The 27061-nt window shown below is 37.1% G+C and overlaps 2 protein-coding genes across 9 annotated transcripts; one reads left to right on the top strand and one right to left on the bottom strand.

Annotated features, from left to right (window-relative positions):
• Positions 1-6489: 6489 nt before the first annotated feature.
• LOC109058277 (C-type mannose receptor 2-like) lies at positions 6490-11418 on the bottom strand. 4 transcript variants are annotated; one of them, XM_042740790.1, is made up of 7 exons: positions 10779-11418; positions 10515-10623; positions 9889-10266; positions 9411-9711; positions 9270-9299; positions 8721-8792; positions 6490-7903 (listed from the first exon to the last, which is right to left on the bottom strand). In XM_042740790.1, the coding sequence occupies exons 3-7, from the start codon at positions 10093-10095 to the stop codon at positions 7533-7535; spliced, it is 981 nt and encodes a 326-aa protein (XP_042596724.1). In that variant the 5' UTR covers positions 10096-10266; positions 10515-10623; positions 10779-11418; the 3' UTR covers positions 6490-7532. The 4 variants fall into 4 exon arrangements, with proteins under 4 accessions (XP_042596724.1, XP_042596722.1, XP_042596723.1 ...); XM_042740788.1 differs by having other exon boundaries at positions 6497-7903; positions 9411-9746; positions 10515-10609; positions 10779-11409; XM_042740789.1 differs by having other exon boundaries at positions 6499-7903; positions 9411-9740; positions 10779-11405.
• A 907-nt stretch (positions 11419-12325) lies between these two features.
• Positions 12326-26851, top strand: LOC109058258 (retinoic acid receptor RXR-beta-B-like). 5 transcript variants are annotated; one of them, XM_042740794.1, is made up of 12 exons: positions 12344-12481; positions 13426-13453; positions 13605-13805; positions 13929-14076; positions 16873-17052; positions 19455-19606; positions 24099-24228; positions 24361-24493; positions 24577-24618; positions 24748-24839; positions 25422-25527; positions 25725-26851. In XM_042740794.1, exons 3-12 carry the CDS (start codon positions 13659-13661, stop codon positions 25861-25863), a joined length of 1269 nt encoding a protein of 422 aa, XP_042596728.1. In that variant the 5' UTR covers positions 12344-12481; positions 13426-13453; positions 13605-13658; the 3' UTR covers positions 25864-26851. The 5 variants fall into 5 exon arrangements, with proteins under 5 accessions (XP_042596725.1, XP_042596726.1, XP_042596727.1 ...); XM_042740796.1 differs by having other exon boundaries at positions 13608-13805; XM_042740791.1 differs by lacking the exon at positions 13426-13453 and having other exon boundaries at positions 12326-12481.
• Positions 26852-27061: the final 210 nt, after the last annotated feature.

The following is a 27061-nucleotide window of genomic DNA, read 5'->3' on the forward strand; positions in this document are numbered from 1 at the left end:
GGCCAGGCCTGGCAGTCAATTTGGCCTGCTTTTTTTATATTATTATTTTTATTAAATATTTTCTTGCCAAATGCACTAAAGCGATTATTTCCTAATTAATCATTCAATAATAAATCTCTAATAAATTATGAATCGGTTAGTCGTGACTGGCAAAGTTTCAGCTCGTGCACGCTCCACACCTCCACCACATGGTTTCGATCTAATGCCGCGTTTCCACTGAAATTACCCAGAACAATTGTACCAGGAACTTTTGTCCACAGGGGCTATTTTTCCCCCATACCTGTTGCTTTCTGTGTTTCCACCACAGTCTAAAGTACCGTGAAGTTTAGACAAATCGGTCCTCGGTAGCTCGGACTTTGCAAGTTGGACTCAGGAGTGTGATCTCCTGTGGACGGGACGATGTAAGTCCAGTAATTCTGCAAACAGCAGCGTACTTGATAACATCAGTCAGCTCGCCTCGGCTACTGCAATTTTCCTCACTGTATATTTACAATGAGACGAAACAGGATATCAAATACCACTGCCTCCTTTTGTTTTCATGTAAACATAATAATAGCTGCAGAAATGTACTTAGTTCAGGGAAATGTGTATATATACAGCCTACATTACAATGAAACTAAATATTATATCAATTGCCTCTCTCTATTTTTATTTTAACATATAGATAAATTGAATAAAGACCAAAGACTACCTGTTAGATTTACCTAAAACGAATGATATTTTATGTTTAACCACTAAAGAGACATCAGAGCCGGCCGCAAATGTCAGAAGGACTAGCCAAGTTGAGACTGCTCTCAGCGGATACACGAGCACTGAGCTCCCGCTGATCGCGTGGAGCTGAAAAATAGTGTAAAGCCTACTAAAGGACATCATATCTATTATAAAGTTACAGTAGTAATTTAGCAGACAAATAGTAATATTATTTTATAATAGGTTTAGGGCGAGCTAGGGCAGACAACAACACAGCCCTTTCGAAAATTAACGAAAGACAGAGATATATCAGGGCAAAAAAGAAAAGTAAAATCGAAGTAAGGTGCTGTTCAGGAGAGAACTTTTAATTATTTTGTATGTTCCCATGCCTAATGATTTAAACATTTTTTTATGTGATGGCCATACAAATAAATAAATTAGGGTTGTCCTTGTTTCAAATTCAGAATTTGTTTGGGTGTATGCAGGCCCATCCTTGTTGGGGTGCAATTCGTGCAGTCACACCGGGCCCCGCGCTTGAGGGGGCCCCACGTCTAAGTTCCCAGTTAAATCATTCTACATCTTTAATTATTACCTTTCACAAGTATTATGTAAATACATATGCACATCTCTTTATTTATACAGTTCTATATAGAGTAAAAATGCACAAACCTTTACATAATTCAATCTATTTTTCCAGAATCATACGCATTATTTATTGCTAAGTCTTACTATTTTAATGTTTTTTTTTTTTTCCTGTTCTCATGTCAGATGTGTATGTGTGCATGTATTCTTGCATGTTCCTTGTGTGTTTGTGCACACCTGGCGAATAAAGCTAATTCTGATTATATAGTGTCCTTTTTGCTAATACAAGTTATAGTAATCATCATCTTATGCTTCAAAGGATCAACATTACATATTACAGCGCGCAACTCACATCCAGTAAACAGTTTGAGGTAACTTAAATGAATTAAACTGGTAAACAGTGTCTGCAACAAATACAAATTCAATTTAACAATATAACAATGCAATTAACACTAAACTTACTTTGTCTGTCACTCATACAATGTCCCTATAATGCGAGAAATCGAGCAAACTCTTCAGTCAGAATGGCTGTTGCAACACTAGAGCGCAATGCTCGTAATCAGTTTACGCAGTGTCCGTATCCAGAAAGTTCTGTAACTCTGTTCCATACAGGGCTTATTACGTGCATATCTCTGCACCGGGCAAACATAGAGAATTCTGAACAGCTAAACAGATTAGTAGAATTCTCCATGGTTGCTGATCTTTGGCACCCTCTGGTAGTCCTGGAAGTGGGATAAGGGGGGGCTACAGGTCGGGGGTACACTTTATCTCAAACTTAACCATCTCTACTGGGAATGAGTTTCACCATTCTACCCATAGACCAATGGGCATGTGGTAGGTTGGGGTCAATTATCATTACCACTTTCCCTAAATCAAGGGACTCTGTTGGCTGCTGCCATTTATAGCAGGATTGAAGTGTTGACAGGAAATCCCATAGGTAACAAATCCAAAACTGATATATTGTATCCTGACAAAGCTGCCATCAACGGTGTCCTATATATTTCAAGGAGCATAAATGGCTTGTGGCAAAGAAGCATCTTGCCGCTCCATGAGAAGCATTTTTGGAGTTATTTGGAGTGAAGTCTCTCATTGCAAATCCCGCCAAAGGAACCGCAATAAGGGTGTGTCCTCAGGTAACAGGGAACCTGGTGAAACAGCCCTAATGTCCCCATTGCTTGCAATACGGTGCTGTTGAAATGGCAGCAAAACCCCAATGAGGGATGGTCCAAGGTTTGGTCCTGGCAGGAGCTGTTCATAGAGAGAAGTGCCCTTTTATACATACTGTAGGAACAATTGAACACCAGATGTGCTTTCTTAGTATGGTAGATGAGGTGATGTGGCAGATACTAAGACTCCTCTGACCCATTGGTTTCTTCAGTCGTGATCTCCCTCACATATCCTGCTTGAATTAGTCTATTCATCTCCCCTTGATAGGCGGCCACCCTTTCTGGTTGATCTTGGAGTCTCCTTTCAGTACTACAGATATTGTTTAGCACTGACTCTTGAGGAGCTCTCAGCTTGGGAGCTTATGCTGACCGCAAGAGAGGTGTATCATAATGTTGAACACCATTGATCAATACTCTACAGGTCTTAGTGTCTAGGATCTTGATAGACTCTTGGTCTTGTCTAGAACAAGTTATCAGCTTTTCACTGTGGGAAGGTAAAGAAACTAGCTTCCACTATCGCTCCATGGGGGTATTATATGCTGCTGAAGCAGTGATGAAATAGCTCTGATGATTGGAGGTTGCTTGATCTGGAAGACCTTAAGGACCTTGAAGAGCCTAGCCTAGTTTTGTATAAACTGCACCTGGCCCCACCTTACTGTCTACATGAACTGTCTTTACCGCAGTGAAGCGTGTGCTATTATCTGAGCCAATCAACAACAGGGGCTGAACATTCTTATATGACTGCAAGGGAATACCTCTTAAGTGGACATGCATTGAAGAGCCTTGACTGGGTAGTTCTGTTCCACAAGATCTAAACCATCGGCAGTGAAGGCATTTTGAATTCTGTATCTGACTCCTGGATTAATCTTCGAGGACACATCAAAGGTAACAACCGAGCCAGCTAGGATTGTGACATTGGGACGAATAGTGTGTAAGGCTAGAGTTTCTTCTTTCCCTTCTAGCTGTAGCTTTTAAACAGCAGAAGGTAACAACATGGTACGCTCAGCAATATCATCCAATATTGCAAAGGTCTCAATCATTCTGTTCTTATTATGCAAAAGCACTGGCACTACTTTCAATAATACTCGACTAAGGAGCTCTAATGCATTGGTGCGCTGCACCATGCAACGGAAGCACTCTGTCCTCTGAGTCGAGTTGAAGACTTCCCATGAAATGTGGAGGAGAATTTCTCCTTCTCATAACATTCAACTAGTCTACTGAATAGACGCTGCTGTTGAGCTTTAATTTGCAGCCAACCAGAAAAGTCATGGCGATTATATGGGTCGAGGCTGGCGACATTCAACTTGCATCTGTAAAAACTCAATGAAGTTGTCTCTGAGATACTTTTGGGAGTTTTCTGAGGAGCCTGTCTACGTGTGAACAGCAACTAAGTTCAATGCCTCTTGGACCTTCCAAGGACAACAGCATACTCACAAGAAGATGAACTCTTAAGGCGAATTACTAGAAACTATTAGTATCACCAACTTTCATATCTGGACGCACTTTCACATTGAGTATAGCTGTTATTTCACTCTGCACTAATTGATGAGGCTGTCCATAGTGCAGCTGTAGAGCCTGCATTGCTGAAAGCAAATGAAAGTGCAAATAAAAAGAAATCAAAGTGGACTACAGAAATTGTAACAGCTGGCTTTATACCGGCAATCAGAAACTGTGATGGCAACATTATTGCTGTTCAACAGGAAATCAGTGTTTAAAGTTTTTTATTTTTTAATATAAAACTCTTTAGAGTTCTGATGTCAATGATACTGAATGAATAGTTTTTTTGTTGTTGTTGTTGTTGTTTAGTAATTTGAGTTGCAATCCCTATGGGATTCAGATAATCTATTCTAGAAGCCAATATATCAGTTCTTGAGATTGATAGTGCAATTAAAGGCACAACATGTAAGTTTTAGTCACTAGAGGGCGTGTATTCAAAACAAACAAGAAACAAAGGCATAGTTTGATGATGCCGGGATTGAGACTGGAATCATGGGAGTTGTCGTCTTCATCCCCACAGCTGATGCAATCCTACATGACTCTGGAAGAAATCATGTTCATTGATGAGCTAATGTATTAAAGACTTATTAAGGTCACTGTAGTATGATGCAGGGTGGGGCTAAAAGTTGTCAGCGAAAAGAGGCTGCTGGAGTGATTGCTAATGAAGGACGAGGGCGATACATGGCTCGATAGCAGCAGAGCTTTTATTATGCCACAGTCGACTGCTTCCGCTTCTTCCAGTCATGCGTATGTGGGGTAAAACAGTGCTGTTTTATACTAGATACATTTGAGTGTATTGAAAGTTCTGTTATAATGCTACTAACTGCGTTCATCACCTGTCTAATAAAATGCATAAAATATTAAAGTGTCTTTGGGGTTTCCATGTTTTCAACAAAATAAAACCAGAAAAATCGAGGGGTTATGACGTCATTGCCACGTGATGCAATGACACTATGGACACGGTCCGTAAAACTATTTAAAATTGCTTAGGCCTATTTCTCTGGATTTAAACATTCTTCAAAACATTTGGAACATACTTCAACACTGTTCTAGTTGTTTTTGGATAATTTAATAAAAAATCTTACATATTGTGGGCCCTATTTTAATGATCTAAACACAACGTGTAAAGCGCACGGCGCAGGTGCACTCAGGATATGTCCAAATCCACTTTTGCTATTTTAACGACGGAAAAACGGTTGGTGCGCCTGGGCGCATGGTCTAAACGGGTTGTCCCTATTCTCTTAATGAGTAATGGGTGTTTTTGGGCGTAACGTGCAATAAACCAATCAGAGTCTCATCTTCCATTCCCTTTAAGAGCCAGTTGCGCTCGTGCCATGGCGGATTTGCTATTTACATGACGGAATTTGGCAAGCACAAAGACAGAACGCGTCTCCGAGATTAAACGGAACTGCTCGTGTGCGAGCAAATAGATAGCCTAATTCTGATACATGCGATGACTATCCATTATGACATGTAGGCATTTTTATATTTAATTAGCCTACAAAAAAAATTCTTATGCATTGCAATCCTTTAATTTTTAATATTTGGCATGTTTGTGTGCTGCTGTGCGTCCCTATGTTTAATAAGCAGCGTGTACGCGCGTTGTGGACCCGCCTATACTAACACGCTCTTTAAATAACAAAGAAAAAACATTGCGCCAGACTTTAGACCAGGTTTGAGTTGGTCTATGGCGCAGTCTGTATTCAGCTCCTTAAAATAGCAATGTGCCTGAACACACCTCTGTTTTAGACCAGTATGCCCATGGGCGCAAAAATGGGCTCAAATGCATTTGCTAATTAAACGACGTGGCGCTGGACGGGAAAATGCTAACGGCGCCGGACTGAAACTAGCAAACACACTTGCGCTGCGCCTTGCCTCGCATTGCGCCGGGTGTATGATAGGGCCCTGTGACTTTAAGAAACTGAAATCTGGAAAAGTGCCAGGTCCTGACCGTTATTCAATAAATTTCTCTATCTAGGTGTGAGTGTAACACGTGCAGATATAAGGATCTGTTCAATAGTAATTTTAAAATAGCACTGAACAAAGCTGAGCGAGACATGGCACAGTGGTCAGCACTTCCTTTATCTTTGACTGGGAAGATTAACTCATTTAAAATGACAATTTTACCAAGATTCTTGTTTTTATTTCAGACCATGCCCTGTTTTTATTCCCAAATAATTTTTCAAAGATCTGCATAATCGTATTTCATTTCTTTGGAATAAGAAAATTCATTGCATAAGAAAAAAATATCTGGAAAGGAAAAAGGAACAGGATGGATTGGCAATGCCAAATTTTTTATATTACTGGGCAGCCAACTTACACAAACTGATATTTTGGCTTTCAGATATGTTAAGTGATGAAGCTCCATTTTGGTTACTGATGGAGCAACACACTTGTACTGCAATCCAGTTTGTCTACGTTCACTGCTCTGTGCTCCAAACACTTTACTAAGAACAAACCCAGTTATCTGTGCATCACTCAGAATATGATTACAGTATAGACAAGCGTTGCCTTCTGCCCCTATTCTGTTGAATCCTTTGTTTACTCAACAAGCAACAAGCTTCTTGAACAAATATAATATTTAATTTGAATTTGCACAATATTATCATTTCATTATAACATTAAAATTTTAAAAAGTATGATTCATATTAAAATATACAAAATGTATTTGTATTATTACAAACATTACAGCCATGTTCAGAATAAGCATATAACAAATAAAGTGTATAAAAGAGCCTTAATCAGAAATGTGTTCTGATACAGATCACATATTTGCTGTTAACAATTATAATAAAAAGTGCTTTTTACATTATCTTATGAAATTAAATCACAATTTTGCATTTTCTTCACAGGGCAACACTTCCCATTGACAAATTTTAAATTCAAGACAAATAAAAAAGAAATAAAATCAAATACATGAATTCATAGACCAGATGAGACATAATGTAACAATGTAACATTGTGTGTTTTGATGCTTACAGTTTATGTTGGGTATCATGTTTACAAGGAATAACATGTAAATTTCACAGTATACTTTAAAATGTATAGGATCAAATAAGAGAGAATTTCTCTCTTAATGCATCTTCATGGTTTTCCATCATTCTTTAAAGGTAGGGTAGGCGATTTTGGAAAGGCTAGCAATAGCAAGTTAGCTTTGAAAGCAAGATCCCCACCTTCCCTGCATAATCACTCTGCAAAGCCACGCCTCCTCCAAAACACATGGACATGCTCCATCAGAGCAGAGACTAACCTGCGACACGATGAGAGATGGAAGATGACAGCAACTCTGTCAGATTACTTAATATTACAATAATAGCATCTTTCTTTCTCGCTGAAACGCGCTGATGACATATCATGTCTGTGTAAACAGGGTGCGCAGAGGTATGGAAATACAAATTTTGACAGGCAGGCAGGGCAGCCTATTGTAATGTTCAGACCGAACATTTTGATTGGACGAACATTTTATGGTCCTACACCTTCCACAAACTACATATAAATAAATTTAGACCACTTAACTTCGTGGTGGCAATCAGAATGTGATGAGATTTTCAACCAACATAACAAAAATGTTTTTGAACCACATCACCTACCCTGCCTTTAAAATGCATTAGTACATATTTGGCAGATGAAATTGAGTCTTTCACTCTCTGGCCTCCCGACCCATTGGTGCCCTCCAGTGGACTCCATAGCTCCTGACAGCCCACACTCCTCATAACCATGTGGCCCATGACCAGGCGCCCAGTTCTGGTAGCAGTCCGCTTCTCTGTTCTTTATCCAGAACCAGAAGTTGAAGGAGCAGGTGTAACGGAGACCCAGCCATACATGAGAAGTGGAGGCCTGGGTGGCTTTTCTTGCTGTCCTGTTCTGAAGCTCCTCACTGTGAATGGAGACCAGGTCCACGTGGTGCTTTCTGCAGTAAGTTACAGCTTCGGTCCATGTCAGGTTCTCACGGACCAGAATCATGTTATCTTTGGGGTGATTTGGCAAAAATATGGATTATGAGTTGTAAGGGTGACAATAAGGAAAAGGGTATGATACTCCATTATACGGTATAACATAAGACAATTAATTTAAAAATATTATTGAATCAAATGCATTGACTGCAACTTTAAAACAAAACATGTAATTTCCTGTTTATTACTGTGAAGCTGCTTTGACACAATCTGTATTATATTAAGTTCCAATATAATAAAATGTGACTTGACTTGGTAAATGATAGCATACATTTAAATATAATAAACAAGTTTTATATGTACTATTTATTGAACCTTGAAAATGTGCCTTCTCAGGGCAATTCAAGTATTCTTTATAATAAAGGGTGCAAGCCTACTAATATATAATATAGCAATATCACACAAGCAAGTGTACGTTTGTTTTAATACAACAGTTAAATGATAAAGAAGGTAATTTTAACGTTTTTGCCAGATTTTTGCCACTTTGTCTATATTTGCTCTGCCAACAAAAGAGTTCGCCAACAAAGACCAAGCATGTCTCAGAGCAACAAAGTAGTGGTGTTTGGATCCTGAATTAATCTGTGTCTTTTAACGAATCAATGATTCGCTTATAAAGATGGTCATGTATTGCTGTTTACTGGCATTATCTGCAGAAATTATGAATGAAAAATCCCCACTAATAATACACAGATTATGAGAGTCTGTCTGGAACATGCACACAAGCGGATACATGACACAAACACTGAAAAGTCTTTGCTCAGACAATCAAATTCAAGGACCAGAACTAACTGTTGTAGTAAACACAGGATCAAAAATATTCAGAGTGTCTTACCTTGCTCTGCACCTGTAGTGAGTGTTTGTGTAGGTTGTGTGCTTCTGTTTCCCCCCTCAGTATCAGTAGTAGCTGTATCAGTGAGAACATTTCAGTTAATAAATTGCATAGTTAATTTTTAAACTATTTTTCATGTGTTAAAAGGTTCAAAGGATAGTATGATTTTGATTGCATTTTTAAATGATACTCCACCCAAATATGCAAATTCTGTAACCCTCATGTCAAACTTTATGCATTCTTTCTTCTGTGGAGCTTAAAAGAAGACAGTTTGAAAAAGTCTTTTTTTTGTTGTTGTTGTTGTTTGTTTTGTCAGTTCATGGGCTTCTCTGCTGTTTCTCAACATTATTCAAAATGCCTTCTCTTATTGCTCTTCAGAAGAAAGAAATACAAAAAGACTTAAATAAATAATTAAATAAAATATATGTGCTATAAAAAAATGCAGTTACATTTCGTCCCCAAATTGTGCATCCCTATTTGGAACCAAATGAGTTTTTTTTTTTTTTTTTTTTTTTGTGAACTATTCCTTTAATGTTGGTGTTGGCAATATACCTGGTTTAGTAGTTGGTTGAGATTTCAGAACTGTAAAGGAGTCAGATTAGATGCATATTATCCAGAGATGAAGGAAACTGAATTATTCTGTCTCATTTCTGAGCAGTTTTATAGACAAAGAAGAGAAAATGAGGAACGCACCACCATGACAGATGAAGGGCTGAGTGGTGTTACACTGAACGTCATTCCATTTCCCTGTTTGGTTCACCATCACTGTAACACAGTCCTGGTCTCTTCTGTTGTTACTTAACTGACTTGAATTCCAGAAACGGAAAGAAGAGTTGCTCTGATCCGACCACGACCAAGGGTCTTTAAATAGTCCAATCCATACATCTTTTTTTGCAGTTTTCTTGACTTCTTGATTTTCTGAGGAGGTTCTGACATTCACTAGATCTGTGTGAAAAGTTCTGCAAAATTCTTGGGCCTCTTTCCAGGATTTGTTCTGCTCAATCAGGATATATGTTTTAGTGGCTGTAACAGACAAATGACAATAAAAAGATTTGAAAATAAGTTTATGAAACTGGAGCACTATTGTATCTTATATTAAATGAAGGTAATGCTGTAAACTATGTATAGTCACAGTAAAATGAACAGACAATAGTACAATAAAGAATCGTACCATTAAAGCAGACAAATTGCCTTTGTGCATCACAGCTATCAGTAAACCATTTCCCATTGTTGTCCATTGCAGCACAGCCCTTATTATTATTGTTATCTGGTTGATTTTTTTCCCAGTCTTGGAATGTATTTTCATTGTACACACTGTCTGGCAGGGTCCAGTGCCATCTGAACACTTCACCTCTATAAAGTCCAGTATACACATCATATGAATTATCAGTTATGGTTTTGAACAAGCTGTTCATCTCATCGTCATTATTCACAGTCGCCAGGTCAGTGTACATCTCACGGCAGAATCTCTGAGCCTCAGTCCAGGTCTTTCTGATATTTATGAAGTGATACTGGTGAGATATTTGGCTTGATGTGAAGGACAAAAGTCCTGAGAAAAAAAAAAAAAAATACATAAATAACTAAGCCCTTACGAAGAAATTTACCAGCACATGTACCACACTGTAATTCATGGTAGACCAAGCACAACAAACATTTAAAAACATCCAGGCTACATGTGGAAAATTGTTTTTGAAAAGCTCACATTACAGCAGACAGAATAACTAATCTGTGTCACTCTTTTTTTCAACAGGTCAAAAACAGTTAAAATATAAATCCATGTTTTGCTTAAACACTTACCAAAGACAACAAGGAGAAAGTAAACCATTATGTTGTAATTTCAGAAGCAACACTGAGCTCAGTGTGTGAGTAAAACATGGTCCATTCTTTTCCTCCTTTCAAACACAATCTGACACCATCAAGTCAAAATCACAAGTTGACATGGCATGCAATGTCATAGTTCTCAACTCAAGAAAAGTAAACTCTCTAAAATCTAAATTAAAGCATAACACTTTTACATTTGACAAGTTATTTCAATCTGGAATGTAGAAATATAATACTTACATCAGCTTAAAACGTTCGTACGCCTTGATTGTGTGATTGGAGTCTGACTGTTTTAAAAGCAGTCTGTGTTTTAAGAATGTTGTTTAGCCTGTTATCTACTCTACCCTTGAGAAATAATGTCGTCATGTACTCCCACAATCTTCTGCAACATATTTCACTAGTTTAGAATGAAGCTGCTACTTACAGTATTGAATGCCGAGTACATATTTTCAAAGATAATTATGAAGTTGCTGTGACAGTTGAAAACCGTTCATGCGGGCATGCATTCTGTGTGGGAATGAGGGTGAACAGGTCATGTTGCAGATCAGACTGAATGCAATTTCACACCTGAGGAATGTGTTTGTGTGGGCCCTAATCAGTTTTTTTTTTTTTTCATAAGAAAAGGTGGCACGTTCACCACATCACTTCAGATGACCCTGTTTCTGTCTAGGATTTAACAAAATGTGTGAATGTTCAGCCAAACAATAAGGCAAAACATTATTGGGTTCTCAGAAACGAAACAAAATACTCATTAAGAGAAATTTATGAGAAATTCACTAAAATGTGGAAACCAATAAAATATGTGTTTTAAAAGTATGTTAAGATACATAAAACAGGTACATATATTTATGTAGAATTTTTACTGAACCCTTTATGGGACTAATTGTGAATTCACAGCTTGAAAAAAATAATTGACTTAATATTTTACATGTATTTAGGACAAAATATGTGTTTTGATCTTCAACCTTTTTCTATTCACCTGACTTGTCCCATTATAGTAAATTATTTTTCGCAAATTGTATGAAACTTCACACAAATTCAAATGCGTATTCACTATATGAAAGGTCTTACTGTTTCCATTTCCTCCTGTGCTGCTATATTTGAAAATGTCGAAAACTTGACACAAATTTAGATGCAATTTCACTGCCTAGAAAGTGTTTCAAAAGCATTAAACATCTTCAATTATATTTAAATAATAATTCAATCATTTACATATTAATTATGGGTGCCTTTTATATATATATATATATATATATATATATATATATATGTGTGTGTGTGTGTGTGTGTGTGGTTGTGTTTATTTAATGTGTGTGTGTGTGTGTGTGTGTGTGTGTGTGTGTGTGTGTGTGAAGCACATGGCAAATAGATTTGAATTTTACTGGTTAATGGGGATGTCATGTGATATTACTAAAATTACATTTTATTGGCTGAACATTATTATTGTATTTTAAATGCAATTTTCTTAGCCCATTTAGGCTACTATAAATGAAATGTCCCATAGAGAGCTTGACTTCATGTGATTATTCTCCTTTGCACTGTATGCAGTATATCTTCATGGGAGAAATAAAGGTGTCTTTCTTATCAAGCATTAAATAAATAATAATTAAAGAGAAAAAAAGGCAGCCACCTTTATTTGTTTATTCTTAAATATGTCTAATAATTATGTGATTATTCCAAAGCTTTCAGACCAAATGGCACATTTTAATAACCAAAAGAACATGTAGTACTTTCTGCGTGTATATTTATTTAATTATTTGTTTATTTATTTATTTGCTTGCATGTATTTCTTATATGAACAGACTCTTAGTGTCCACTAGGAGGCTTGACTAACAAGGTATTTGTCTGGACGCAAACATTTATGGCGTAAACTGTAAAATATAGACACAACGATGCTTCAAAGGATACGAATCGTTGCTGTCGGAGGATTCGGCGTTTGATGGGTGAGTCGATATGCTCATACAAACTGCAAACTTCTGTAAAAATGACGGGAAAACAAACAAACACTTGGACGAGCTAGGCTAACATAAGATAAGCTAACACGGGCTGGCCGTATTATTTCGTCTCGCCATTTGTGTTTTAGAATACGAATTAGTGTTTGTATTTTACAAAAAATAATATTTATACGTCAATAGATTCGAATGTGCGTTTTAAATAGAGTATCAAGAGTGAAAGGGGTGGACCAAATGGTTGTCTTTTAATCATAAACAGTCCGTTAGCCGCCATTAGCATGCTAGCTGGGCTTCGTGCTATAGAATAAATAATCCAAACGTTGTCAGGAGCATCAAAATAACGCTCGTTATCGAGTTAAGATGTGCTAATAGCACATGTTATCCCGTTTTAGATAGTGGATTTGACATAAAGTCTCACTCACAAAGCCTCTCGCTGATTAGGAGAGCCAGAGCCCACCACCCCTCATCAATTACAGATGTGGAGTTGGCAAGGAACATAAGGACAAGCTGATCCATCAGTGTCAGTTTTGTGGGGCACCACTGAACTATGGGGTGCGTCCCAAAACCTAGCGACACAAAAACCAATAAAACACCTAGAACAGATTTGGGGTGCGTCCCAAAACCTAGTGAGATCCCTACCAAGACAGCATTTTGGGCGACATGGGCGTGTTCGAAGTTTCGAACCTAGTGAGCTACCTATCTAGACTGCATTATAGGTCATAATATAATACTGTTATTAAAACGTTCGAACACTCTCATGATTCCCCAGTATGCTGTCTAGGTAGGGAATTTCTTAGTATTTGATAAACAGCCTTAGACATTGGCCTAATCTGCAGCAGGATTAATAGAGCAGTAAACAGCAGATGGAACACCTCATTTTCTTTCGTAATGTACACATTGCAATATTTTTTTCCATATTTTCTGAGATACTCAAGAGGAAACACATTTGAAAAGGAGGCTATTGTGAGTATGGCACCGGCTTTGCTTTCTTTTCAATTCTTCATTGAAATGACCATCTTGGGACTTTAATGACATATCCAGGAATATTACAGAAATCTTTCATCGCACTCAGTGTATCGTGTCTAAATCCCTTTTTGTGTCCACTCTTTTTCAGTAGATTATCAACGATCAACAGTCTCCTCTCTATTGGCCAGTCTAGTGTGCATCTATGAACTCCAAACCGCCCTCCACTTCTGCCGTCAGTAGCCCTGTCAGCTCCGTAGATTCGCCACTGTCAGCCGTCAGCTCGTCCATCTGCTCTCCCGGCGTTCCCGGCACGCCATCCGTCGGCTATGGACCCATCAGCAACTCTCAGGTGAGCCGCATGTTCAAGTACTTCTGGACTTATTATCCATATGATAAAAGGGCTGAATTGATTACTTTTACTGTGCTGATGACTTTGGTTTCTCATCACTCCTTGTCTATTTACCTCATGCAGATAAACTCCTCAATGTCTGGGTCTGGGTTACATGCTGTCAGCAGCTCTGATGATGTGAAACCCCCGTTTGGCTTGAAGTCTGTCAGTGGCACTGGGCCAGTGCTGTCCCAGAAACGCATGTGCGCCATTTGTGGGGACCGTTCCTCGGGTGTGTACTAGAACATAGAGCTTTCAGATTGTTTGTTAGTGATGCACTCAGTTCTTTTTTTGCTAAAAGTTTACATTTAGCAGAAAAATCTGGTTTTGGTTTGAAATAAAATTTAAGTGTAAAGATCTTTACTAAATGTAAATTTATTCCAGCACCATTTTCGGTCACAAATACATTTGTTCACCAGGGCTCTCAGTTTGATATCAGTTTGGTTATATAGCAGGAATAGTACATGTCAGTTATTCTTAAGAAAAAAAATCTAATTTAAAGCTGTAAACCATACATTATTGACAGGGTCCCCTGTAAAGCTTTAGTTGACTTTTAGATATTAAATATTAAAGGTTAAAATTAACAACTATTTAATTCAATTGCTACCTTATTTTTAGATATAATAATCAACTCTAAATAATAGGGATGCACAATATTGGATTTTTGCCGATATCTGATATGCAGATATTTTTCAACTCATTTGGCCGATAGCCGATGCCAATACCAGTATACCTTTTTTAAAAAAGAATTTTGTTTGGAAACAACGCCAAGTCTGTCCTGTGGAGAAATTTTAAGCAAATTATTATTTTTTTTTTATTTTGGTTAGTTTTTAACAAGAACTTAACCGTTAGAATTAAATGAACAACAATGAAGTTCTTTTATAATGATAGCACATTGAAGATTTGAAAAAAAAACATAAATAAACTATATTCAATCGCTTTTTCTTTCTTTATTTATTCGCAATTCTTTATTATTTTTATTCATTTTTATTTTTATTTTTTTCAAAAAAATGCAGTGGTAAACTTAACATTTTATTTTAAGTTTTAACATTTGTAAATGGTCTAAAGCAAGAGTTGTAAAAATTTTGGAAATCTTTTGGAGCTCATAATTTGTTTTAAAAATCTTACATATTTACACATTCATAAATAAATACTGGTAAAAAAAAAAATGTATAGCCTGAATGCATTGTAAGTCGCTTTGGATAAAAGCGTCTGCTAAATGCATAAATGTAAATGTAATGTAAATCAGTATATGTAAAATTATTTAATTTAAGTGGCATGTTTGTTTGTTTTTTTCCATGTAAGCTATAGCTTCTGAACTTTAAATCAAAACATGATTTTATGGCATCAATTATTGCTTTATTTAATCAGAAACACATCTAAATATTATTTGTGTATTTTGATTTCATTTTATTAGAAGTAGGCCAACAGCGCTCCCTACGGAATTAAAACTCCTTACTGAACGGCAACAAGAAACCCTGTAAGTCCACTCCCCAACTAAATAAATAGGTGAATTCCAAAATACACCGAATGCATATGCATTCTCAGTTTAAATGCAGCGATCCAAAACAGTGAATCTAATCATCATTCGGGCAAAACTTTGCTTCAAGAATGAGCCACACTGCTGACGTGATCGAATTGCTAGAAACATCCTGAGCACATGTGAGTTAATGTATTCCTATTATTGACAAGACATATAGGCTTAATTTTTTATATCGGGCCGATGCTGATTATTTACATTTAAAGTCAATATTGGCTGATTCCGATATTGGTCTGAAAATATTGTGCATCCCTACTATATAACATAATTGTATAAAAAATAAATGAAGGGCACATTAGGCTATAATAGTTTTTATATTATGTATGATATAATTATGTTTCTAATTAGTTGTTGGTGTTTTATAACAGTCAGTGAATGAACACACCTAATGATGTTTATTCATGATTATTTCATGCTATAACTTGTCATAAAGAGCAGAAGATGAACATTTCCTGCTGCCATTTGAACTGAGACAGCTACATTTGTGATTTGAATATCATGATAAAGTTGACTAAATGATAAACAATATTGATTAAAATCGAGAAAACATTGTCAATCCAGCCCTAGCATCCACACAGCTCGCATGTTTATCTGTTGCTTATCTCTATACTGCGCATGAAATAGATGCTTACACAGAAAGCGTCACTGAAGATGTTCTAAATCAAAGCAATGGCAGCCAAACCCGAAAATTCATTTTGTTTGCTGTCTCGGTTGAAATTGTGGTACATCACTAATTTATATGGATATTTAAGGGTCAATGACATAATGCTCATTATTTCCTGGATCTAGTCATTTAATTCATTTATTTATTAATTAAACAATCATTCATTCAGTCATTCATTCAGTATATTATGAATCAAACTCATATTCACTTAGATACATCTCATCTGCAAAAAGCATGTTTTTAATTTTCCAAAACAAAATTCACTTATATACAGATATTTTTTGGGATGCATAAGGTCAAATATGTCAAGGTAGTACAACTTTCCTGACATCATCATAAAAAAAGCCTCATTAAAAGAATGAAATTTCTTGAAAAGAAAACTGTACTAAGGAATCTCGCATTATGTATATATGTTTATTTCTTAATAATAAAAATATATATAAAAAACTGCTTAACTTGTTATTAACATCTTATTATTGATAAATTACTGAATATTTTTAATTATCAATTAATAATTTACAATATTTGTAATATTGTTTACCTTTTACCTTAAATATATATTTAAGAATGTTTTTGAAAATAATTGTTAAGATCTTTACACTCACATGCACTTAAGTGTAAGGAAAACACTAGTTGCACCACATGACATTTTTCATAAAGTAGAAACTTTTGCTTTAAACTGGACTTTTGTTGCATTTTTTTTCGTGAATGTTTATATTTGCCATTGACCCTTAGTAGGCCATTACAAAGGGGATGTTGTTTACAGTGAATGTTTTAAATTCATTTCTTTGCAGCTCAGAAATAATGATGATTTGTTTGTGCAGGGAAGCATTATGGTGTGTACAGCTGCGAAGGCTGTAAGGGTTTCTTCAAGCGCACAGTCAGGAAGGACCTGAGCTATACCTGCAGGGACAACAAGGAGTGTCTGGTCGATAAACGACAGCGCAATCGCTGCCAGTACTGCCGCTATCAGAAGTGCCTGGCCATGGGAATGAAAAGAGAGGGTGGGTACCTGTCAGCCTTACACTAAAGATATATCACCTTAGTATGAAGTAATATGTAAGCTGTATGTTCAGTAAAATATAGGCTAGGTACTTTAGGTGGAGAATAGAGTCAGGTAAAATGCATTGTAGCAGCATTATGTAATGCAACTGGTGTTCGAATGGGTTTAATGGTAGATTAGCATTATGTGATGGAAATTCTGCATTGTTTTCATATGGAAAGATGAAAGGTGTCATAGCACATGTTAAGAGGAGCACAAAGATCATCTGGAGTTACAGTGACAGCGGCGGATCGATTGGGTTTTTGTTAAACAATGTAAGAACAAATAGGTCATTAGTCCACAGCCCCTGACAGCTGCTGGAAAGGATGTTGTATGTGGGCGGGGAACAACCAGCAGGACAAAAACTAGGGTTGGGAACCGAGAACCACTTATGATTTCCATGACATTTTGTTCCATTAACAGTTCTAGAATATTTGCATTCAGTGCCTCACTCACTGAATCCTTTGTGTGGTTCATAAATTATTATCTGAAGAGCTGAAAACTATCACTGTGGGTTAAAGGTTGATGTGTTATTACAAATTTTTTTTGACATGTACTTACTAACTACACATATTGTAATGTATGTGTGTGTGTGTGTGTGTATCATTAATCACTTACCCCCATGTCGTTCCAAACCCGTAAAAGCTCCGTTTGTCTTCGGAACACAATTTAAGATATTTTGGATGAAAACCTGGAGGCTTGAGACTGTCCCATAGACTGCCAAATAAATAACACTGTCAAGGTCCATAAAAGGTATGAAAGTCGTCATCAGAATACTCCAACTGCCATCAGACGCGCAATCTAGGTTATATGAAGCGACATGAACACTTTTTGTAAGCGAAGGAAACAAAAATAACGATTTTATCCAATAATTACTTTGTCATCGGTCTCCTCTGTGTCTCTCCATATCGCCATATGCTGTGTATGCTCTTCTGTGTCATCCGTGCCACAAGGATACGCTGTTTTATTTCAAATCAAAGCTAAATACACGTAGAAACAGCGAATCCTTGTGGCACGGATGATACAGCAGTTACCATGCAGTTAACATTTATTTTACGTAGTCTTCAAACAAAAATAGTTATTAGTTCCTCTCTCTTTTGACCAAATCATTTAAGCTTATGAGAAATTTGAATCAAGGATTGATTTTGGAAAAATAAATAAATGATGACAATTTTTATTTTTGGGTGAGCTATCCCTTTAACAGTAGTGAAAAAGGAGCAATTTATAAAAATCATAGTTGTTCATATATAATATATATATAAGTTATACTTTTTTGAAAAACAAGCAGAATAAGACATATACGAAAGAGATACAAATTGAATTCATTTTTCAGATACAGTAGGTTTACATAACATCTTTTGTTGATTAACATTAATGACACGGATAGGTACTTAATTAGGAATGCTGTCCTTTTAAGACAGAAGGCATGCTAATACTGACACACGCTCAGTTTTCACCCCCCGTTTACGTTCACTTCATAACCGACTTTATTTACGTGAGCTACTCTACACACAATAGACATTTGGACTGCTGTGTGTGTATTTGAGCACTGAGAACTGATCGCGTGCTGTATATGAGAAATGAAGAAGTGGAGCATACGCGAAAGAGAGCATTTCTATCAGTGTGACTCCGCCTATCCCGCCTTCACTAACTTTAAGTTAATCGCCAATGAATTGTGACTCCCGGGAAAAACGGGACTTCTGCTCACCTTATCCCTACCCCTTTGAGTGCTGTGGCCATTGTATCAGATTGCTAGTTCGCATTTTGGTAGCCTATACATCCACTGCGGCTGTCATACTGAGACTAGATATGCAAATGCCCCTTATCCGATTGCAATCCAGTGACAGGGATACACATTTTGAAGGACAAGACCTATAGCCTATAGGATGTGTTTTGAATATCCGGTAGTCCTCAAATAACATTATAGTCTCGTCTTGTCTTGTTAACGAAGACGCGACATAAATTTCGCCATAGTTTTATCATCAGATATTAGCTTTAGCTCATCAATGTCTCATCTTAGTCACAGAAAAAATGTTCGTTAACAAATATTTTTTGTCGTTGTCTTCGTTGACGAAATTAACACTGTTCCAGGCCAGATCTTGTACCACTAGGCAATAGGGCTGGGCGATATATCGCATGCAATTGTCACGTGCATTTTGTCAGTAAAGCCGGTTCCCTGATTACCGCTAAATCGCCATCACCTGCTTTCAAATGGAGCGCCATTTAATAGACAGAGCCGTAGATCACTGACAAGCTACGCAATATCGTGTTCATTATTGCAGATGAATTGCCAGTGGCCATATTACAGATGGCCGGGCTGATTCCTTCACATTTATGAGTTTCCCTTCATTTATTCTCCCCTAGCTGTTCAGGAAGAGCGTCAGAAGAATAGGGAACGGGATGGAGACTATGAATGCAGCAGTTCAGCCAATGAGGAGATGCCTGTGGAGAAGATACTGGAGGCCGAGACAGCTATAGAGCACAGATCAGACTTGCGCTTTGATGCCACTGGTTCAGTGAGTATATTTACACACCACGCATGGCTGTGTATTGTCCTTGTTGTTTAAAGTCTACATAATAGGGATGCCAACGATTAATCAATTAAAAAAAAAAAAAAAAAAAGTAAAGTGAATGAGAATAAAATAAACATGCGAAATTAGAAGGTTAGACGTGAGGATTTAGGAAAAGAAACAATGCCGAAATATTACTGAATTTGTGGAAATTCGTGACTAACCAGCAAACCAGAACAAAGCTCCATAAATGTAGGCTAAATGGGCTCAAACGGCATCCAAAAGCATGGTGGCAATGTAACATTTTCCGGCTAACCAATTATTCCTCCAATACACAAAGCTTTTATACCACACTTGTCATAATCAGAGCTTATAATTTGTAAATAAATAATTGCTGGACTCAGAACAGCAATTAAAAGGCACTGTGACCGACGCTGACAATACATTTTCACAGAGCATTCAATGATGTCACTAAACGGTGCTGCCACAACTAAGAGCATCATTCACAAGTTTTTGAATGGTCCTAACTAGCCTAAAATAAAAATAAAAATTTGTTTTCATAAAAAAAATAACAAAATATGTTATATCTGAATTTAAGGTGTCATATGATGCGATTTCAAGTATTCCTTTCTCTTTGGAGTGTTACAAGCTGTTTGTGTATAGATAATATCCCTAAAGTTGCAAAGACTAAAGTGTCAAACCCAAAGAGATATTCTTTATAAAAGTTAAAACTCGTCCACGCCCTCTTAAAACAGCTCGTTTAAACATGCCTCCACATGTCTACATCACTGTGTGAAAAGATTTGCATAACGCCGCCCAAATGTTCACGCAAACAAAGAAGGCATAACTTTGATTCTCGCTGTAATATTGTTGCTGCTGCCATGTTGTGGAGATGCTGTGTGACACTGAAGCGAAAATACTTTGTTTGGCCTTCCAAAAGAGGACAAAACTAGAAATCAGTGGTTAAGTTGTATTTACAACACTGTTCCAGAACAGTTCAAACCAAGTATTTGTGTGTGTGCAACGCATTTTACTGAGGAATTTTTTCTGAACCTGGGAGAATAGCCTACAGTGCTGACTGTTCTGACTCACAGCCTGTAAGTATGTTTTCATATTTAAAGGATTTGCCACTGACGATTCAAATGCGAGTTTTGAGCAGTGTAGAGTAGCACTTGTTGTTTGTCATTTCTCCGATCACAAATGCAGACATGGTTTTATGTTTGTGTGGCGTGATGCAACACAACCCGTAAAAAGACAGTATAAGTCATTATAATGTGTAATTATGTCCCCTCTGGATGCTACAAATGCCTTGTTTGTAATGGGTTTTATTGGTTTTGTCTCATCACGCCGGGACACGGTATCATAGTATGGTAAGGGGCGTAACATTTCCCTCACACGCTTGAGGTATTCGGCCAATCACAACGCACTGGATAGCTGGCAAATCAGTGTACAGCTTGCTATTCAGAACAATGTGCTTTGTAAAAATCAACGCGTTTCAGAAAGGTGGGGCATAGAAGAGAAACAATAATGTACAGTATGTGGAAAATACCGCATAAACACATAAATGCGCTCTCTTCATTTTATCAAATGATCATAATCACATCTATACATTTTACAATTCTGTTAGCATTTTATACAGACTAAAACCCCTTTAATTCGGATGAGAAAGCAATTTTTATTTTTATTTTTATTTTTTTGTGGCTTCTGCACATCCTGTCATGCTGGGGACTGCGTGCTGCTGCAATAGACGCATATTGCAGCATTAAAGGGATAGTTCACCCAAAAATATAAATTTTATGATTATCTTATTACATACATGGTTACTTGCCACACAAGTAAATAATTAGACACGAAATACTGATTTTGAGTTGAAATATTTGAAGCTTCTTTGAAGAAAGCGGTTGCTAGCAAGCAGCAAGTTCAAACTAGATGGACATTTAAAGAGGTCAAAAACTGCCTTTGTTTTGTATTTTTTACTGTTCTCTGAGGTCCACTTATAATGTTATCAATATTTTTACATCTAAAGACATAATTTATAAGTAACAGGTTATTCTCTGTCCTGTTTTTAACCCCCCTCATCAGAAAGTGTACATTCCTCATAGATGCATAAACAACTCAATACATATCAATCGAACTGTAAGAAGAGACAAAGCAATAGTGATCACGTAATGAAAACATTTGTGTTGCACAACTTGTGTTGTGACTTTACTGTCGGATTCAATGTAGCCGGCACAGCATCATCTTTTTGTTTTAATCTTTTTGAAAATCCCACATCGAATTGTGCCTTGTTTGTAAATGAATCTGTGGTAAAATGAAGTGAACATAGGATTAAGTTCTTCCAGACACGGTCTGGATCTTCATTAAAAATAAAGTTCATCCACGAGATAGCAAGTCTGCGATACCAGGATGACATACATAAATAATTGTAGACATAATATTGAATTGATTTTCAAAGGTGCACCAAGCGATATTTGCCAAACAATGTTTATATTTGAAAGCACCAAAACAAACATACCCATACCCCAACAGGACCTCACCCCCGTTTTTATATATCTGCCCCACACCTAAGTACACCACCCTGGCATAACAACGATCGCAGGAACAAGTGAACATGACACACAAGCATATTCAAACGAAAGCCAACACAGATTAGTTGTGTGAAACAATGCAAAAAAAACAAAAAACACAAACCAAAAAGAAACAACGCAACCCCGGCATCCGATTTGAGCCCTTCCTGCTCTTTGAGTTTCTCTCCGCCACTGGAAAGCTGCTCCGATATTTACACAGGTCCTACCTTGCCTGTTCGTAACCCTTTTTTTTTTAAATGTTTTGTTCCTCCGATATTTTCCTCTTTTTTATCTTCCAATTCTCTCTATCTGTAGTTGATCTGCTAACATCCGTCCTGTGCATTCAAATTGAGTGCTCTCTTCTCTCTATCAGTTCAAGACATGCCCCTTACTGCTGATTGGCTACAAGTGTGTTTTGGGACTCGGTCCGACACTGCATTCAAAGGCGTTTTTCAAAAATTGCTTAGTGCACCTTTAATATCTTACTAGCTAACCAAACGCAAAGTTACCACCGGGAAAAATTGTTCCTAGCCTATGTTATTAGCTTTTACTGGTTGTTATCTTGAAATAACATACCTCAGAATGTGGTGACTGACCAACCAGAATCAAGCATTCTACAGAGCTATGTAATAATCGTTCCTAAAGCTATTTTTTTTTTTTTTTCTTTTTCTTTTTTTTCTCTTGATTAACAATGAGGACACTGACAGCAGCTGGTAAATTAGGCACGGTCACTCAACTGTTTACCTAAGTCATAAAGAACTGTTTTCGAGTGTACGTGCCAAGACCTTTGGTTTTTGTCCTTAAAGACGCTCAATTATGGGCTTGCGCATTGCCTGAGACGTGGCTCTCTGTGCACACAGAACACACTGAATGGAGTTGTTATTTGTCTTATTAGGCTTGAATGCTTAAAAATCGCTTAAATGTTCAAATTGGCCAGGTGTAATTGTTCATTTAAGCACATGAAGATGAGTAAGAGAACTTGATTCAGTCAAATTCGTCAGCGTCCCAAGTGTCTTTCACACTGGCCCCGGGCCATCCAGCAGTCCTTATTGTCAAGCTCTGAAATGATATTAAAATATTGCTGAAAACAAGTTCCATTTTTTCAGATTGTTTTTGGCCCAGTGTTTACAAAAATTGTCCTTACTGCGAATGTAAGTGCATCCAATCAGACTGAGCATTTCATGGTAGGGACTAGGAAATATATTGTACACTCCAACTCTTTCTTCATCCAAGCAATAATAAAAATGTGTTCTCATCTTGTGCAGCCTAAGTGGAACAGCCAAAATGCTGAATCCGCAGAATCTGCATGAGTTCATACAAGCTTTCTGTTTCCCCAGAGCATTTTGGAATACTCTGGGGTTTTTATTGCTTAATTTAACATCACCACAATGCAATACTCTGAGCCATATACACAAATGATTACATTTTGATGGCACTGCCAGAGAGTAACCTGATTTTTAACACACTTTACATGAATTACAGGATTATTGGTTTGAATGTAATCTGGTACAGTAGGTTATGTAGGTAAGCTAGTATTTGAGTATTATTTTTTTTTAAAAATCCTGTAAGCGCTCATTGTCAGCAGTTGTCTTGTAATGAAAGTTGGTTAAAAGGTTGTAAGCGATTCATTTCCAAAGCTATGCCAAGCATTGATTGTTGTCGACTGTTGCCAGGCAAAGTCAGTTTCCTGCTAGGTGAAAAACAGCCCTTATTTAAAGCTGTTTAAATGCTGGCATTCTCAGAGCTGGTTTAGAGATTAGGATCTTTTGAATTCTCAGTGTTTGGAGCTGAATATACCCATAGACCGATTAACAGAAATAAACCATTTAGACGTTTACCAGCTCTGAGATTCTCTTTTATTGTCCAGAAGTGCCAGAGGCATTTGCTCTCACTCTCTCCTCCACTGACTCTGTGACTTCTCTGTTCTCCAGCCCAATGATCCAGTCACTAACATCTGCCAGGCTGCAGACAAACAGCTATTCACTCTGGTGGAGTGGGCCAAGAGAATCCCTCACTTCTCTGAGCTGCCCCTGGATGACCAAGTCATTCTGCTTAGGGCTGGTACGAGCATCTGACATTCTCACACTCATTTTGTCACTGTCTGTTTCTTTTATATTGTTTTATATTGGAACGCAAATGTATAAATGCACACAAAAAGCATTTTAATATATGATTGTAATATTTTTATAACAGGATGGAATGAGCTCTTGATCGCTGCCTTCTCTCATCACTCCATCAGCGTGAAGGATGAGATTCTGTTGGCCACAGGTCTACATGTGCCCAGAGACAGCACTCACAACTTGGGCGTAGAGGCCTTTTTTGACAGGTCACAATGAACTCTGTTTACCATTTTATTAATATAGTCGATTTAGAGGCTTAACATGTTCATAATGTGTTCATGATGTGCAGGGAAAGTGCACAGAGTGCAGAGGTGGGAGCCTTATTCGACAGGTAATACCTGCTTCTGTTGTGTTTACTTCATACCTGTGTAGATGTTTTGTGGGATGGGAACCCACCCTGCAATTCTGCCATCGGGGTGATTTATGATTTTTAGTTTCATTTTTTTTTACACATCTGCAGAGTGCTGACTGAGCTGGTCTACAAGATGCGTGATATGCAAATGGACAAAACTGAACTTGGTTGTCTGCGTGCCATAGTTCTGTTTAACCCTGGTAAGCATTTGTTTAGGTTTGTCTGAAAAATTTTTACAAGCCAAAAGTCTAAAAGTTTGAGCGATATTTCTGAATTTGACTTTTCTTTTTCTTTTTTTCCTTTTTCAAGGGATCGTTCTAAAATGTAAATTACATAATGTATTCACCCTTATGTTGTTACAAACATGTTTGACTGACTTTCTCCTGTGGAAGCCTTAAGGAAGATATTTTTTTTAAATGTCTAAATATGAGACATGTCCATACAGTGAAAGTCAATGGGGTCCAATATTGTTTTGGGCCCACCAACATGATGGCATGATTTTTTATTTTTAGATGTATTGTACCTATAATAATGACAACGTGTCATATAAATCCCTTTAACATTTATATTATTAGGTTAAGTCATAAACAGTTCAGGCAAAACCTGACTTGCACATCTAAATATTGGCCCGTTACTTTAAACTGACTATGCATGTAAACACCACAGGCATCTAGGAAAAACATATATTATGCACACCTTTGACATCAAAACTGGAGAAAAAAACAAAAAAACAAAACAAAGAATGGTGTATGTTTTTGCTGAATATTTCCTATGTATCTTAGATGCCAAAGGTCTGACTAGCAGCAGTGAGGTGGAGCTTCTCAGAGAGAAAGTGTATGCGTCCCTGGAGACCTACTGCAAACAAAAATACCCAGATCAGCAGGGGAGGTAAGTGTTCTGTACTGTTATGGGACGCATTTCCTAAATGTTTTATGTCTCTCTGACCCTCAGAATTAAACTTGTGTTGTGCCATTAAATCTACTACATGTAAACGACCTCTTTTGTGATTAACTGCCGTTATCATCACATATGGCTGTAAGAGTATGGAAGAAATTATATAAATCAGCTCCCTTGCTAATTCACAGGTTTGCCAAGCTCCTCCTCCGACTTCCTGCATTGCGTTCCATTGGCCTTAAGTGTCTGGAGCACCTTTTCTTCTTTAAACTGATTGGAGACACCTCCATTGACACTTTCCTAATGGAGATGCTGGAGTCGCCCCACTAACTGTGTCAGAGGACGAATGGGAGACTGGGGTTTTCTACCCTGGAGATAACTGTGACTGCACTTTTTCTTCCCAGGGGAATTACAACAATTGGTCAGCCTCTGGTCTGGGTTTTTTTTTTTTTTTTTTTTTTTTAGTTCAGATATTACTTGTTTTTTTTTCTCTTGACTATATCTTAAGTGTACCATAGAGTCTAGAGACCCAAAACTTGCCATGAAAAATTGTTGGTGCTATATTTCAACAGTAAGCTAATTCTTTTATATATATATATATATATATATATATATAAACACATTCAAAACATAATGTTTTTAAGTATGGATGCTCCAGTCACCTGACTGGTTTAGATAAGTGGGGTTTACATTTTGATAGAACCATTTGAGGATTTTAAAACACTGTGGATGATAAGCTTTAAGTGTGCTTCACCATCTCTTAAGTTTGGGCGCTTTCTTCCTGTACGGCTCATTTATTTTGGCCCGAAATGTAAGGACTGGTCAAGTGGGTAGATAGATGAATGAATTCATTCAGTATTATAGGTTTAAATTGATATTTACTTTGCTAGTGTGAGAAATCTGGCAAAGAAATCGATATGCAATGAAGCTTGAAGTTATGCAAAAGAGAAAAGACTTAGATGTTTAATCTCCAAAAAAGCAATTAATGTGATATTGTGCAATGTTCAGCCTAAACATTGGTGAGATGTGAGGGAAATGCAAGCACTCTTTTTATTATCTCACACACTAATTTTTTTTATCACATCATGAGTGCCTAACTGACATATGCTTGATATGTTTTTTATTTAATGTTTGACAGAAGAAAGGACACACAAAAAGATGAATTTCTGTTCATGTCATCAGTAGTCATTGTACGAAGCAGGACGTTTTTCTTTCATTTTCTTTTTGTTTTGCCTGAAGTGTCCTAGGCTGAAATTGTCTTAAACCTGCATTGGTTTTACTAGTCCTTTAATAATACACTCTCTTCTCTTATCACATATCAGGTAACTGTGTAAGAGTGATAATTCCTTTAGTAAACTGCACTACACACACACAAAAATGTCATTCCTTTTTTTTTTTATATTACTTTTGGTGCTTTGGAATCGACGTTTGATATTACAGCCCTAAAAAGTGCACATGTAAAACTGCAAAAGGAAAAGAACAGCTGTCTTCAGATTTATAGAGATACTAAATCTGAACAGTATGAAAG

Source organism: Cyprinus carpio, chromosome B16 (assembly GCF_018340385.1).
Source record: "Cyprinus carpio isolate SPL01 chromosome B16, ASM1834038v1, whole genome shotgun sequence".
NCBI lineage: Eukaryota > Metazoa > Chordata > Actinopteri > Cypriniformes > Cyprinidae > Cyprinus > Cyprinus carpio.

What these genes read in the sequence shown, in the direction of transcription:
- LOC109058277 (XM_042740788.1), bottom strand. Translation starts at nt 10,542, where the DNA reads ATGGTTTACTTTCTCCTTGTTGTCTTTG. An exon ending in TCAACCAACTACTAAACCAG is followed by an intron (nt 8,793 to 9,269) that starts GTATATTGCCAA and finishes TCACTGATACAG; the next exon opens with CTACTACTGATACTGAGGGG. An exon ending in CACTACAGGTGCAGAGCAAG is followed by an intron (nt 7,904 to 8,720) that starts GTAAGACACTCT and finishes ATCACCCCAAAG; the next exon opens with ATAACATGATTCTGGTCCGT.
- LOC109058258 (XM_042740791.1), top strand. Translation starts at nt 13,659, where the DNA reads ATGAACTCCAAACCGCCCTCCACTTCTGCCGTCAGTAGCCCTGTCAGC. An exon ending in GTAGAGGCCTTTTTTGACAG is followed by an intron (nt 24,494 to 24,576) that starts GTCACAATGAAC and finishes CATGATGTGCAG; the next exon opens with GGAAAGTGCACAGAGTGCAG. An exon ending in CATAGTTCTGTTTAACCCTG is followed by an intron (nt 24,840 to 25,421) that starts GTAAGCATTTGT and finishes TATGTATCTTAG; the next exon opens with ATGCCAAAGGTCTGACTAGC.